Genomic DNA, 16,463 nt, shown 5'->3' on the forward strand with positions numbered 1-16,463 from the left:
AAACTCAGGTAGATTCTTCTTCAAATTCTACCAGAGAAGGAATAACACACTCCGGTGCTATTATAAAATAACAAACTTTTGATTGAAGGTATAAAACTAAATATAATCACCATAGTCCTCTCACACATCCTATCTAGTCGTTGGGTGCAAGAGAATGACTGGGAATGGCAGTTAGGGGAGGAGCTATATAGCAGCTCTGCTGGGTGAATCCTCTTGCACTTCCTGTTGGGGAGGAGTTAATATCCCATAAGTAATGGATGATCCGTGGACTGGATACACTTAACAAGAGAAATAGCTCCTTCCACCTTAGGAACTGTCTGCCACGAGTCCCGCATGGTGTCAGATATGGGAAACATTTTCTTATAAACAGGAGGGGGAGTGAACGGAATACCTGGTCTATCCCACTCCTTAGTAATAATATTCACAATCCTCTTAGGGACTGGAAAAACATCAGTGTAAACAGGAACCTCTAAGTATTTATCCATTTTACACAATTTCTCTGGAACCACTATAGGGTCACAATCATCTAGAGTCGCTAATACCTCCAAGAGCAATAAGCGGAGGTGTTCAAGCTTAAATTTAAAGGCCGTCATATCAGAATCTGTCTGAGGAAGCGTCTTTCCTGAATCAGAAATTTCTCCCTCAGATAACAAATCCCTCACCCCTACTTCAGAGCATTGTGAAGGCATATCAGATACGGCTACTAAAGTGTCAGACGGCTCAGCATTTTACCTAAACCCAGAGCTGTCCCGCTTTCCTTGTAAACCAGGCAGTTTAGATAAAACCTCTGTGAGGGTTGTATTCATAACTGTGGCCATGTCTTGTAAAGTAAAAGAATTTGACGCACTAGAGGTACTTGGCGTCACTTGTGCGGGCGTTACTGGTTGTGACACTAGGGGAGAGCTAGATGGCGAACCCTCATTTACTTCTGACTGAGAATCATCTATTGCTCTATTTTTAAGTGCTAATATATGTTCTTTATAGTTTATAGACATATCAGTACAATTGGGACACATTCTAAGAGGGGGTTCCACAATGGCTTCCAAACATATTGAACAAGGATTTTCCTTGGTGTCAGACATGTTAGACAGGCTAGTAATGTAACAAGCAAGCTTGGAAAACACTGTAATCAAAGTAAATAACACTTAGAATTAAAACGGTACTGTGCCTTTAAGAGAAAAAAAGCTGCACAAATTCTGCAAAACAGTGTAAAAAAGCAGTAAACTTAACAAAATTTTTACAGTAGCATCATAAAGCCTTAGTAACTTTGCACAGCTATGCAAATAAACAACTAACCCCTTAATGGCAAAACCGGATTGAAAAAACATCAAAACCGGTAAAAGACTTTCAGCACCTTGCCACAGCTCTGCTGTGGCTCCTACCTGCCCTTCAGAACGATTTGTGGGGGAAAATACTTCTTTTACAGCCCTCAAACACAGCAGGAACCTCTGGAGAAGCAGTTAGATGTCTCTGAGGAAAAGAAACTGCGCAACTGAGGCGCGAAAATAGACTCCTCCCACCTCACTCGATGTTTTGAGGCCTATCAGAAAAACACCAGAGTGTCTCTTAATTAACCATGTGGGTTAAAAAACCCAAAAACAAGCCACAATGACCCCTTTAGTCCCATCAAAAAAACGTTATAATTGCATCATTTACTGAATAAACAAAAACGTTTTTTCCTAACAGTGTCACCAGTAACTAATGAGCCCTTCATGCAAGCTGAAATTCCTATCCAAGTGTCTGAATACAGCTTACCCTTCCCTCATGGGAATATTGCCAGCCTTTTCTAGAATTAACACAGTCTGTCTAGAAAAATATAGACTGAACATACCTCATATGCAGCTTAGCATGCAAACCGTTCCCCCAACTGAAGTTTTCCTGTACTCTTGAGCCCTTGTGAGAACAGCAGTGGATCTTAGTTACAAAGTGCTAAGATCATCATCCTCCTTGCAGAAATCTTCATCCCTTTTCTGCCAGAGAGTAAATAGTACACACCGGTACCATTTAAAATAACAAACTTTTGCTTGAGAAATAAAAAAACTAACATTTTTGTCACCACACTCGCTCTGCCCTTCCTAGTACTTAGAGTAGGCAAAGAGAATGACTGGGGGGTGGAGCTAAGGGAGGAGTTTTATAGACAGCTCTGCTGTGGGTGCTCTCTTTGCCACTTCCTGTAGGGAAGGAGAATATCCCACAAGTAAGGATGAATCCGTGGACTCGATACATCTTACAAGAGAAATCTAAGGTATCAATATAAGATCGGCATTGTATATCTATGTGACATGCTAGAACTATGATTTGCCATGCTTGTCCTAAGAATAGTTACAAATTTCAGGAGTTTCATCTTTGTAATTAGATTTGTTAACAACAAGGTTACTGTTGTATTTTTTCTTTCTCACTTTTACAAAAGCTTGTCGTGTCGTAGAGTTGGTACTTTTGATGTCAAGATATGAATATTGTTTTGCTAAATACCTTAATAAAAATCTTTGATTAAAAAAAAAAAAAAAGGAAACATTCTATCAAACGAGCACAGAGACTCCATAACTATTAGCATCTCTCATGGTAAAGAAAAGATAAATTAATAGACGGTACCTTCATTCTTTTCAAATTCATCTAGCACCTTGTCCAGGTTACATGTTTCTTCCTCAAAATAGTTATCCATTTGTTAGGGCCTGTTTAGTGTTCTACATGAGCCTGTAAAATGAGAGAGGGATCTGGTCACTTTCTGAGCTTTCCACTTGATTAGCAAATGTGTCCGAAAACCGTGCAACTCATACACACATTCATATGGAGAAAATACAGAAGACTTAGATATATAGACAAACAAAAATATATATAGGGAATTATTTTTACCAGCCGCAAACTAAAGGAAACAGGTCTATGTGAGAATTGTACATTATTATGTCACACTAATAATTCAGGTGAGAGTAGCTGAGAATTCAGATTCCAACAGTCCGTGTGAATAATTTATTTAAATACAGCCCTTGTTGATTATTAAAATGTATTGCTGCCCTGGCACTTTATAAATATTTATTTCACTGAAGCACTAGGGACCCTGTTTCCACTGTTCAGCACTTTATAATCTGTTGGCGCTTTATAAATAAATGATGAAAATAATAAGAATTATTGAGTGTAACGTTCCCGGTGCAGCATACACTGGTCCATTCTGTAAACCCAAGTGAATGTTCAACAGGGATTGTGCAGCACAAAGCCATCTGCCCAAGTGACAAACATATCACTGCAAACGTACTTTGCTTTCAGACTCTCTAGTTGTACTTTTGCAATGTAAATGACACTTCTAATTATTTCTATATGTCAGTGACACCAGAAGGACTCCATTAATGTAACACAAGGATATAAAGATAAATACGTAAAACCTCAAAGTAATACCTTAAAGGGACACTAAACTCAATTTTGTTCTTTAATGATTCAGGTAGAGCAGCAATTTTAAGCAACTTTCTAATTTACTTCTATTATTCATTTTTCTTCGTTCTCTTGCTATCTTTATTTAAAAAGCAGGAATGTAAAGCTTAGGAGCCAAACCATTTCAGATAGAACATGCAATTTCAAACAACTTTCTAATTTACTTTTATTATCTAATTTGCTTCATTCTTTCGGCATCCCTTGTTGAAGAAGCAGCAATGCACTACTGGGAGCTAGCAGGACACATCAAGCTTTTCAACAAAGGTTATAGAAGTAAATTTGCAAGTTGTTTAAAAGTGCATGCTCTATGAGAATCATGAAAGACAATGTGTGGGTTTTCTGTCCCTTTAACACAATTACTATTGACCATTCATCAGACATGTATAATTATGTCACCACTTTACATGTGAATTGTGTATCATCATGTGTTAAATCAGATGCGTTGTTTTCAGCATCTCTACACAAACTGAAAAATCTTTGTGACAAACTAGCACAACAAGACAAAATGTGCAACAGATCAACAAGTTACTTAATTAAAAGCATGTTCATTACAATTTAATGCTGGTACCTCTGAGATTATTATGTCCCTTTAAGGTAAGAGGACATTTTTCTGTTATTGAACGTTTTCGCTGTGACAATGACATTTTTGTAGATCATCCTCTGCATACAACTGGGTCACTTTCAGCCTATTTCTGCCAGCGACAGTATGTGAGACAAATTCATACATAATATGCCCCATTTACAAAGGTTCTCTGAAGAAGCTATTGCTTAGATTAATGACGGACTAAAATTAGATAGCAGCTCCATTTTCAATTCCCTGTAGACATTACAGATAAAATGCCAAATTTAATAAAACTGATAAAAATAAAAGGAAACAGTCTGCAATTCTGGCAAGCACCCAGCTACAGTGGGTACCACTCATAGATAATAAAGGCAGACACGCTTGCTTGTATCCTGACCTGTTCTACAGTAGTTCTCTCTGTAACTACAGTATAAATGGTTTTAAATGAAAAGCAGCACCAATGCACAGTAGCTCTATTTGATGAGGGTTTTTCTGTTGTCACATTAATTACAGACAGTAGCATCTCTTTCCTGTATAAATATATATTTATATTAAAAATATAGATAATCCCTTTATTAATGATTCCCCAGTTTTGCATAACAAACACAGTTATAGTAATATATGTTTTACCTCTGTAATTACCTTGTATTTAAGTCTCTGAAGACTGCCCCTTATTTCAGTTCATTTGACAGACTTGCATTTTAGCAAATCAGTGCTCACTCCTAGGTAAATTCACGTGCGTGAGCTCAATATTATCTATGTGAAACACATGAACTAATGCCCTCTAGTGGTGAAAAACTGTCAAAATGCATTCAGATTAGAGGCAGCCTTCAAGGTCTAAGAAATTAGCATATGAACCTTCTAGGTTTAGCTTTCAACTAAGAATACCAAGAGAACAAAGCACAATTGGTGATAAAAGTAAATTGGAAAGTTGTTTAAAATTGCATGCCCTATTTGAATCATGAAAGTTATTTTTGGACTTTACTGTCCCTTTAAGCCTTCAGTACCAGGAATTTCTGAGAAAAACTTGCCCAGTACCAGATAAATTTTAGTATTTTTGCTATCATTCCGTTTAAAGAGAAAAAAAAGAGTAATAGAGTAATAAGAGTAATAGTATTGTAATATAGGAATTACCCTGACACCTCCTTCCCAAATAGCTCTCTCTCCCCAGTACCACCTTAGGCAATGGCAAAGAATCTGAAGTTTATTTATTTATTTTTGTTTGGTTTTTAACCCCTTCCTGTCATGTCGTCCTAACTGTGCTGGGCTTTAGCGCCATTAGGCCAGCATGGAACATCCTAGCCATTTGGCTGCCCTGAAACAATATCTGCTTCCTATATGGGATAGCGGGTTGGGGGCAATGTCTAGTGTCATAGGCACCACCCCCGACCCAATCCCATAATTGAAATCACGCGATCGGGTGAACAATCGTGTGATTCAATGTTTACTAATTTGTTTACATCAGATTTGGAACTTTATTCCAATGTAGACAAATTAGTCCAGGCAGGAAGGGGTTGATTAATTGTTTTTATTTTTGCAGTGTAGGGTTCCGGCCTCATCACTCCCAAACAGCTCACTTATACTCCAACTAGTGGCAGCTGTCTGCCAGTATCCCGTTTATTATTAATAATTTTTTAATGTAGTGTAGGGGTGTTCTCTATGGGCGTAGCAAAGACAATGGGAAAATATGATTAAAGGGACAGTGTACCGTAAAACTTGATTCCCTTTAATAAGTTTCCAATGACTTGTTATACCAGCTGGAAAGTATAAAATGATCAGACATTTTTCCTTAAGGTTTATTTTTTTATAAACTAGCTGGTTTTGTTCTTTGACACCACAGTCCATTAAAACGAGTGATGGTTACAGAGATATCAATTTTCCTTACATTATCACTCTTCATACACACACAAAGCCTACTTATGTTATCTCTGTTTGTATGCTTAGAGAGGACAACTCAAAATGGAAATCTGAGTATGTATGAGTAGGACCTCCCCACTGGGAGTGTAATTTATTCCCCTGGTTATGTTTATGCAGCTTTCCCATAGTGAATACTTAAGTATTGAAATGTTTAGTTTAGGTGGGAATACAACAGGCAAAAGCATCCGTTTCAAATGACAAAATAAAGCTAAAGGGAGTTATTTGTAATCAATTTAATATACTCCAGCAGGTAAAATAGATCACTGGAAACACATTATAGAGGAGAAAAATGTACAGGACACTGTTCCTTTAAAGTTATTATATCACTTGTAGAACAGTTCCTAATTATAATATTTTTAAAACAAATTCCAGAAACTGAACAAATGGTCCTGTTTTATGTTACTGTAAAAAAGAAAAAAAAATTCTAAACCCATGATTATTTTCTGGGAGTTGTTTTCAGCACAGACGTCTTGCAAAATAGGATGATGTGATTTTCACATGATTAAATCAGAAGCACCCGCACAATGTTGGTTTCTTTTTTCCCCGTCCTCCTCTTGTGTTAAAGGGACAGTCAAAATCAAACTTTAATGATTCAGACAAAGCATATAATTATAAACAACTTTCCTATTTCCTCCTATTATCACATTTACTTCATTCTCTTGAACCTAGGGAGGCTCAGGAGCAGTACTGAACTACTGGGAGCTAGCTGAACTCCTCTGGTGAGAGGCATATATGTGCAACCACCAATCAGCAGCCAGCTCCTAGTAGTACACTGGTGCTCCTAAGACTACCTAGGAATGCTTTTCAACAAAGGAATGAAGAACAAGAGAATGAAGTACATTTTAATAGGGTTAAAGGGGCAGTATACACAAATTTGCATATAACTGCATGTAATAGACACTACTATAAAGAATAATATGCACAGATACTGATCTACAAATCATATAAAACCTTTTAAAAACTTACTTAGAAGCTCCCAGTTTAGCTCTGTTAAAAAGGTTACTGAAACACCCACTTTAAGTTGGAAATAACAGACAAGCTGAAGTACGTATACCTCTGTATTCTCCTAAAACTTTAGGGCTTGGTTAGGAGTCTGACAATCAGAGCAATGTTATTTAAAAATAAGCAAAACTATACATTTAAAAAAAAAAAAAAAAAACTGTATGGGTTATATAAATGGATCATCTACAAAACATTTATGCAAAGAAAAATTGAGTGTATAATGTCCCTTTAATTGGAAAGTTTAATAAAACACTATCTGAATCATGAAAGATTAATTTCTACTTTAATGTTCCTTTAAAGGGACATTAAATGCCTCTGGCCTTTGTATAAAATTGTGCTTGCCTCACGCTTCCTAGAGAGACCAAATGCTGCAAATCAAATGGCTGGTCTGGGCAATTTGCAGCATTTTGAAGAAACCTAAGTTAGACAGCTTGCTTTTTGGCTTCTCTGGAGAGAGTTTGACAGGCACAAGTGTTATACAAAAACAAGAGGCATTTAATGTCCCTTTACTTTAAAAACAAGAGAGGAAAAGGAAAAAATCAAACATAATAAAAGATAATGAGAAAAGCAACACTACTACTGTGACTCGGCCCCTATAAGTAGTGCTGCCTGCTCGTTGCTTCTATTAGCAACAAACTACACACGTGATGCAAGGGCTTCTATACATATACAGAGCATATATTAGCGCTGTGGAATCTGTTGGCGCTCTACAAATAGCCAATAATAATAAATAATAATAATATTATCAGCAGTTAAAAAGACAGTAAACAATAGCTATTTACATAAAGAGGCCAAGACTTTGTTTAGTTGAAATTACGAAATTGTCCATGTGACTGTGTGATTTCAATGATGGAATCGGGGCGGGGCACTCCCTCCCCCCAGCCCACAATCCTATAGGAAGCGGCTAAGGCTTCAGTACAGCCAAACGGTTAGGAGGTTCCAGGTCCTAACAGCATCCTAACGTCCTCCACAGTTAGGACAGAATAAAACGTCCTAAAGGTGGAAAGGGGTTATTTTAGTGTGCGGGGGGCTTGCTGTTCCTTTAAAAAGGGACCGTAAATACCTTGAGATTTACTTTACCCCCTTTTCATGCTCTGAAAATTTAAGATTTTTTTATTCTAAGAACTTGAAATGTGCCCTGGTGACGTTTCAAGGCTATCCCTGCTACATATCTGTATCTAAATGGATTTAACTGACAACTGCAAAACAATCCACTTTATACTAACATAATGACCATGGATAGCCTAGCTGTCTGCAGATTCAACCTCTGATTGGCGCCTCTAAATGGTGGGTGAACTTTGGTTATTAAAAAAAACAACTGGCAGAAAAAAGGTTGTTAACTTATTTTAAAAATGTTCAGGCTTGGTTTATATGTTATTTTATAACAACACAGCAGAAAAGTTGTTCACTGTCCCTTTAAGCAATGTATTATAAACAAACAGCATATACAATAAATGTTTTAAAATCATTTATTAGCACAATTCACAGACTTTTGCAAATTAACAGCAGTCCAGGATTACACCCCTTGAAATGCATGGTGGAATTCCTGGTCTCATTTTCTGTTGCCAGTTAGGGACAGGTGGGAAAGAGCTTGTGCTCTGACCAAAGCCATCACTGTGTAGCACGGTGCAGGGTCACAAAGCAAATTCTTGAAGCGTTCCATATTTTTAAATTGTTTGGATACATTTCTGTCTAGAAACAAAATTCATTTAGTGGGATTATTTAGGCTTAACTAGAGCTTTTTGTAAGTATTTTAGATTTGTATAGGTTGAACTCGATGGTCTTTTTTTCAACCTCATCTACTATGTTACTATAAAACAGGTTGAGCTCTGTGCATATCCTAAAAAGTCTAATTAATTAAAAACAGTTTGCATAAAAAAAAAAAAAAAAAAAAAAAAATTTGCTGGCAAGTATTTTAAAATAATTTTCAAAAATAAGCAAAATGAATTACACAGCTTAGCTGCCTGGAACAGCCAACTCCACCCACATCAGTGTTTAGACACAGGCATTGTAATTCAACTGAGTTCACAGCTTCTAGGCATGCTCCAGCAGATAATCCCTATGCACTTTTGCCTTCTACCAAAACAACAATAAACATAGATACAGCCATAAAAGGAAATGTGTGGGGGGGTGAGGCATTGCAGTATAAATTTGCAGGTAAAGTAATTAAAGTACATATTATATTGTCTCTATCCCAACTTGTTTCATGTCCCTTTAAGCATGTTGGAAGCAGCTTTTCTGGGAGAGTGACAAGAATAAATTTCAGAGATATTGGTCAGCAAAAGGAAGCAAAACAATAGATCTTTATTGCAATGCTAACGTTCCTTAAAAATTGTTTAGAATCTTCTGACTCAAATTTAGACTTATTTAGCAGGTGGGGAGCAAAGGAGCACATCCTAGCATTCATTCGGCACAACTGTCACGCAGCAAACACTACAGTTTACGGATTTACTCTCTGTATGCTCATCAGAATGAGAGGTATTTACAGTGGCAAAGGCATCAAACATCTATACTCTGCGCCCACCAGACACAGACAAAGGCAGCTCTATAGATCCACCCATACAATGACACACGCCGAGGAGAAATGAGCTCATTCAAGTAATGACCTACAAAAAGGTTACTGTGTGTGATTCAACATGAAAAACAACTCAGCACATAAGTGTATTTCTGAGGCTATGTCCATCGTCTGAGTGACTGCAAAATGCCAGGGAAATCCCTGATGTTGGGTAATCACTTAAGGCCTGTACCCACAACAGGGCAAATGCCCGGAGCCAGGGCTACCGGAAGCTTAGGACAGCACTGACACAATAAAAATGCCCTCACCATAAGTGTTAATCTTAGCAAATCAGTGGTAGAAAGCCATGGAAGGCATAAGTCTATATTAAAATATAACTTTTGGTTATAAATGTACCTGCTCATTGGTTCTGTTATATGGTTATTATATTTAATATGTCCAAGCCTCGAACACAGCCACAAACCTCTGTGCAAATGTTAATTTAATACAAAACACATAGCAGCTTTACGGTAAGTAATCTAGAGTCACTAGCTGCTACCAGCACAATCAAGGGACATAAAAACAGCCAGGAGCATAATCTAGAGGCACAGCGTTCCACCAACGTACCAAGGTACAAAGAGATAGAGAAAAAGATAGATAGATAGAGAGAGATATGGCCAAATGCCTTTCGAAACCTATCTTAATAGAATTTGGCATCAGGATATATGGTATGGCTTGTTTAGTGTACTGCGTCTCTATCTTTAGTCAACCAGTCAAGTCCAGAGACGCAGTAGGAAAAAAAAAACACAATTTATGCTTACCTGATAAATGTATTTCTCTTGTGGTGTATCCAGTCCACGGATCATCCATTACTTGTGGGATATTCTCATTCCCAACAGGAAGTTGCAAGAGGACACCTACAGCAGAGCTGTAATATAGCTCCTCCCCTAACTGTCATAGCCAGTCATTCGACCGAAAACAAGCCGAGAAAGGAGGAACCATAGGGTGCAGTGGTTACTGTAGTTTAAATTTAAAAATTACCTTCCTTAAAATGACAGGGCGGGCCGTGGACTGGATACACCACAAGAGAAATAAATTTATCAGGTAAGCATAAATTGTGTTTTCTCTTGTAAGGTGTATCCAGTCCACGGATCATCCATTACTTGTGGGATACCAATACCAAAAGTACACGGATGAAGGGAGGGACAAGGCAGGAACTTAAATGGAAGGAACCACTGCCCGTAAAAACTTTCTCCCAAATATAGCCTCCGAAGAAGCAAAAGTATCAAATTTGTAAAATTTTGAAAAAATATGAAGCGAAGACCAAGTCGTCGCCTTGCAAATCTGATCAAAAGAAGCCTCATTTTTAAAGGCCCAAGTGGAAGCCACAGCTCTAGTGGAATGAGCTGTAATCCTTTCAGGAGGCTGCTGTCCAGCAGTCTCATAGGCTAAGCGGATTAAGCTTCTTAGTCAAAAAGAAAAAAAGAGGTTGCCGAAGCCTTTTGGCCTCTCCTCTGTCCAGAGTAGACAACAAACAAAGCAGATGTTTGCGAAAATCTTTAGTAGCTTGTAAGTAAAACTTTAAAGCACGGACCACGTCCAGATTGTGTAACACAAGGATGGAACAACAATCTCTTGATTGATATTCTTGTTAGATACCACCTTAGGTAAGAACCCAGGTTTGGTACACAGGACTACCTTATCCGTATGAAAAATCAGATAAGGAGAATCACATTGTAAGGCAGATAGCTCAGAGACTCTACGAGCCGAGGAAATAGCTACCAAAAAAAGATATTTCCAAGATAAAAGCTTGATATCTATGGAATGAAGAGGTTCAAACGGAACTCCTTGAAGAACCTTAAGAACCAAGTTTAAGCTCCATGGTGGAGCAACAGGTTTAAACACAGGCTTGATTCTAACTAAAGCCTGACAAAATGCCTGAACGTCTGGAACATCTGCCAGACGCTTAACTAGCTGACAATCCTTTTTCCAAACCTTCTTGGAGAAAAGATAATATCCTAGCAATCCTGACCTTACTCCATGAGTAACCCTTGGATTCACACCAATAAAGATATCTACGCCATACCTTATGGTAAATTTTCCTGGTGACAGGCTTTCGTGCCTGTCTTAAGGTATCAATAACTGACTGGGAGAAGCCACACTTTGATAAAATCAAGCGTTCAATCTCCAGGCAGTCAGCCTCAGAGAAATTAGATTTGGATGGTTGAAAGGACCCTGAAGTAGAAGGTCCTGTTTCAGAGGCAGAGACCATGGTGGAAAGGATGACATGTCCACTAGATCTGCATACCAGGTCCTGCGTGGCCACGCAGGTGCTATCAGAATCACCGATGCTCTCTCCGGCTTGATCTTGGCAATCAGTCGAGGGAGCAGAGGAAACGGTGGAAACACATAAGCCAGGTTGAAAAACCAGGGCGCTGCTAGAGCATCTATCAGTGTCGCCTTGGGATCCCTGGACCTGGATCCGTATTACGGAAGCTTGGTGTTCTGGCGAGACGCCATGAGATGCAGTTCTGGTTTGCCCCAACGATGAATCAGTTGTGCAAATACCTCCGGATGGAGTTTCCACTCTCCCAGATGAAAAGTCTGACGACTTAGAAAATCCGCCTCCCAGTGCTCTACACCTGGGATATGGATAGCTGATAGGTGGCAAGAGTGAATCTCTGCCCAGCAAATTATTTTTGAAACTTCTAACATCTCTAGGGAACTTCTCGTTCCCCCTTGATGGTTGATGTAAGCTACAGTCGTGATGTTGTCCGACTGAAATCTGATGTACCTCAGAGTTGCTAACTGAGGCCAAGCCTGAAGAGCCTTGAATATCGCTCTTAGTTCCAGAATATTTAATGGAAGGAGAGACTCCTCCTGAGTCCACGATCCCTGAGCCTTCAGGGAGTTCCAGACTGCACCCCAACCTAGAAGGCTGGCATCTGTCGTAACAATTGTCCAATCTGGCCTGCGAAAGGTCATACCTTTGGACAGATGGAACCGAGATAGCCACCAGAGAAGAGAATCCATGGTCTCTTGGTCCAGATTCAGTTGAGGGGACAAATCTGTGTAATCCCCGTTCCACTGACTGAGCATGCATAGTTGCAGCGGTCTGAGATGTAAGCGTGCAAACGGCACTATGTCCATTGCCGCTACCATTAAGCCGATTACTTCCATACACTGAACCACCGAAGGGCGCGGAATGTAATGAAGAACCCGGCAGGAATTTAGAAGCTTTGATAACCTGGACTCCGTCAGGTGAATTTTCATTTCTACAGAATCTATCAGAGTCCCTAGAAAGGAAACTCTTGTGAGTGGGGATAGAGAACTCTTTTCCTCGTTCACTTTCCACCCATGCGACCACAGAAATGCCAGTACTACGTCCGTATGAGACTTGGCAATTTGGAAGTTTGACGCCTGTATCAGGATGTCGTCTAAATAAGGGGCTACTGCTATGCCCCGCGGCCTTAGGACCGCCATAAGCGACCCTAGAACCTTTGTAAAGATTCTTGGGGCTGTAGCTAATCCAAAGGGAAGAGCTACAACTGGTAATGCCTGTCTTGAAAGGCAAACCTGAGAAACCGATGATGATCTTTGTGTATCGGAATGTGAAGATAAGCATCCTTTAGATCCACTGTAGTCATATATTGACCCTCCTGGATCAGTGGTAGGATGGTACGAATAGTTTCCATCTTGAACGACGGAACTTTGAGGAATTTGTTTAAGATCTTTAAATCCAAAATTGGTCTGAAGGTTCCCTCTTTTTTGGGAACCACAAACAGATTTGAGTAAAAACCCTGTCCCTGTTCCTCCTTTGGAACTGGATGGATCACTCCCATAACTAGGAGGTCTCGTACACAGTGTAAGAATGCCTCTCTCTTTATCTGGTGTGCAGATAATTGTGAAAGGTGAAATCTCCCTTTTGGGGGGGAAGCTTTGAAGTCCAGAAGATATCCCTGGGATATAATTTCCAACGCCCAGGAATCCTGAACATCTCTTGCCCACGCCTGGGCAAAGAGTGTAAGTCTGCCCCCTACTAGATCCGTTCCCGGATAGGGGGCCGTTCCTTCATGCTGTCTTAGAGACAGCAGCAGGCTTTTTTACCTGCTTACCTTTTTTCCAGGTCAGGTTTGGTCTGCAGACCGTCTTGGATTGAGCAAAAGTTCCCTCTTGTTTATTATTAGAGGAAGTTGATGCCGCACCTGCCTTGAAGTTTTGAAAGGCACGAAAATTAGACTGTTTGGCCCTAGATTTGGACCTGTCCTGAGGAAGGGCATGACCTTTTCCTCCAGTGATATCAGCAATAATCTCCTTCAACCAGGCCCGAATAGGGTCTGCCCCTTGAAGGGAATGTTAAGTAGCTTAGATTTTGAAGTCACGTCAGCTGACCATGATCTAAGCCATAGCGCTCTGCGCGCCTGTATAGCAAAACCAGAATTCTTAGCCGTTAGTTTAGTCAAATGAACAATGGCATCAGAATAAAAGAATTGCCTAGCTTAAGTGCTCTAAGTTTGCCTAGTATGTCATCCAATGGAGTCGCTACCTGTAAAGCCTCTTCCAGAGACTCAAACCAGTACGCCGCAGCAGCAGTGACAGGGGCAATGCATGCAAGGGGCTGTAGGATAAAACCTTGTTGAATAAATATTTTCTTAAGGTAACCTCTAATTTTTTTATCCATTGGATCTATAAAAAAAAAAACACAACTGTCCTCGACAGGGATAGTAGTACGCTTTACTAGAGTAGAAACTGCTCCCTCCACCTTAGGGACTGTCTGCCATAAGTCCCGTGTGGTGGCGTCTTATTGGAAACATTTTTCTAAAAATAGGAGGGGAAGAGAACGGCACACCTGGTCTATCCCATTCCTTATTAATAATTTCTGTAAACCTTTTAGGTATTTGGAAAAACATCAGTACACACCGGCACTGCAAAGTATTTATCCAGTCTACACAATTTCTCTGGCACTGCAATGGTATCACAGTCATTCAGAGCAGCTAAAACCTCCCTAAGCAACACGCGGAGGTGTTCAAGCTTAAATTTAAATGTAGAAATATTAGAATCAGGTATCTTTCCTGAGTCATTAACATCACCCACTGAATGAAGCTCTCTTTCCTCAGCTTCTGCATATTGTGAGGCAGTATCAGACATGGTTCTTAAAGCGTCAGTATGCTCTGCATTTTGTCTCACCCCAGAGCTATCTCGCTTACCTCTAAGTTCATGTAGTCTGGCTAATACCGCTGACAGTGTATTATCCATGACTGCCGCCATGTCTTGTAAAGTAAACGCTATGGGCGCCCTAGATGTATTTGGCGCCATTTGAGCGCGAGTCCCTTAAGCGGGAGTCAAAGGGTCTGACACGTGGGGAAAGTTAGTCGGCATAACTTCCCCCTCGTCAGATTCCTCTGGTGATAAATTTTTTAAAGACAGAAAATGATCTTTATTGCATAAAATGAAATCAGTACATTTGGTACACATTCTAAGAGGGGGTTCCACCATGGCTTTTAAACATAATAAACAAGGAGTTTCTTCTATGTAGACGTTTTTTAACAGTCACAACAACTGCCACAGCTCAGCTGTGTCCCTACCTTCCCCAATAAACGACTTTGGAAAGCCTTTGGGCCCTTTAGAGATGTCCTATAGCATTCAGAGGGCCTTTGAGGGAAGCTGGATGTCACAGTTTGTAATTTTAAATGCACCAACTGTAACTTTTATACTACAACAGTGGAAATTGTTTCTAGTCAAAATTTAAGCCAGCCATGTGGAAAAAACTAGGCCCCAATAAAGTTTTATCACCAAAGCACATATAAAAACGATTAAACATGCCAGCAAACGTTTTATATTGTAATATCATAAGGGTATTACCCCTGGGAGTAAGCATGATACCAGTCGTTATTAAATCACTGTATTCAGGCTTAACTTACATTAATCCGGTATCAGCAGCATTTTCTAGTGTTTTCCATCTCTAGAAAAAATTATAACTGCACATACCTGATAGCAGAATAAACTGCACGCCATTCTCTCGCTGAAGTTACCTCATCTGTGTAATTCCCTCAGACATATGTGAGAACAGCCATGGATCTTAGTTACAACCTGCTAAGAACATAGAAACCTCAGGCAGATTCTTCTTCTATTTACTGCCTGTGATAAAATAGCACAACTCCGGTACCTCCCTTCATACTTTTTCCAAATTTTACAAATTTGATACTTTTGCTTCTTCTGAGGCTCTTTTTGGGAGAAAGGTGCTTCAAGCAGTGGTGCCTTTCATTTAGGATCCTGTCTTGTCCCTCCCTTTCATCCGTGTCCTAAACCTTTGGTATTGGTATCCCACAAGTAAAGGATGAAACCGTGGACTCGGTATATCTTGTAAAAGAAAAGAAAATTTATGCTTACCTGATAAATTGATTTATTTTACGATATACCGAGTCCACGGCCCACCCTGTCTTTTTGAGACCTGATTTAATATTTATATAAACTTCAGTCACCTCTGCACCTTAATGGTTCTTTCCCTTTCTCTTCCTATACCTTTGGTCGAATGACTGGGGGGAGGAGTTAGGGGAGGAGCTATATAGCAGCAATTATGGCACAAATGGTTGTAAATGCTTCTCTGGGATCCCCTTTGTTCAGAAATAGCAGACATATATGGCTTTGGCGTTGCTTTTTGGTAATTAGAAGGCCGCCAAATGCAGCTGCATTTCACACGTGTATTATGGCTAGCAGTGAAGGGGTTAATTATGTAGCTTGCAGGGTTAATTTTAGCTTTAGTGTAGAGTTCAGCCTCCCACCTGAAACATGAGACCCCCTGATTCCTCCCAAACAGCTCTCTTCCCTCCCCCACCCCACAATTGTCCCTGCCATCTTAAGTACTGGCAGAAACTCTGCCAGTACTAAAATAAAAGCTATACTTGGGCTTTTTTTTGTTTGTTTTTTGGCATATTTACATATGCTGCTGTGTAGGATCCCCCCTTAGTCCCCAACCTCACTGATCCCCCACCAAACAGCTCTCTAACCCTCCCCCTCTGCCTTAATGGGCGCCATCTTGGGTACTGGCAGCTGTCTGCCAGTACC

At 39.8% G+C, this 16,463-nt stretch overlaps 1 protein-coding gene across 3 annotated transcripts in view; it reads right to left on the bottom strand.

The window, feature by feature from the left end:
• The window catches only part of ZFYVE9 (zinc finger FYVE-type containing 9), a 227,687-nt gene that overhangs the window by 196,868 nt on the left and 14,356 nt on the right, over nt 1–16,463 (bottom strand). For all 3 annotated transcript variants that reach the window (XM_053693478.1, XM_053693477.1, XM_053693479.1), the window contains exon 2: nt 2,593–2,694. In XM_053693478.1, coding sequence (XP_053549453.1) covers nt 2,593–2,662 — 70 coding nt within the window. In that variant the 5' untranslated portion in view covers nt 2,663–2,694. The remainder of the gene's footprint in view (nt 1–2,592; nt 2,695–16,463) is intronic.

The sequence above is a fragment of the Bombina bombina genome, chromosome 10 (assembly GCF_027579735.1).
Source record: "Bombina bombina isolate aBomBom1 chromosome 10, aBomBom1.pri, whole genome shotgun sequence".
NCBI lineage: Eukaryota > Metazoa > Chordata > Amphibia > Anura > Bombinatoridae > Bombina > Bombina bombina.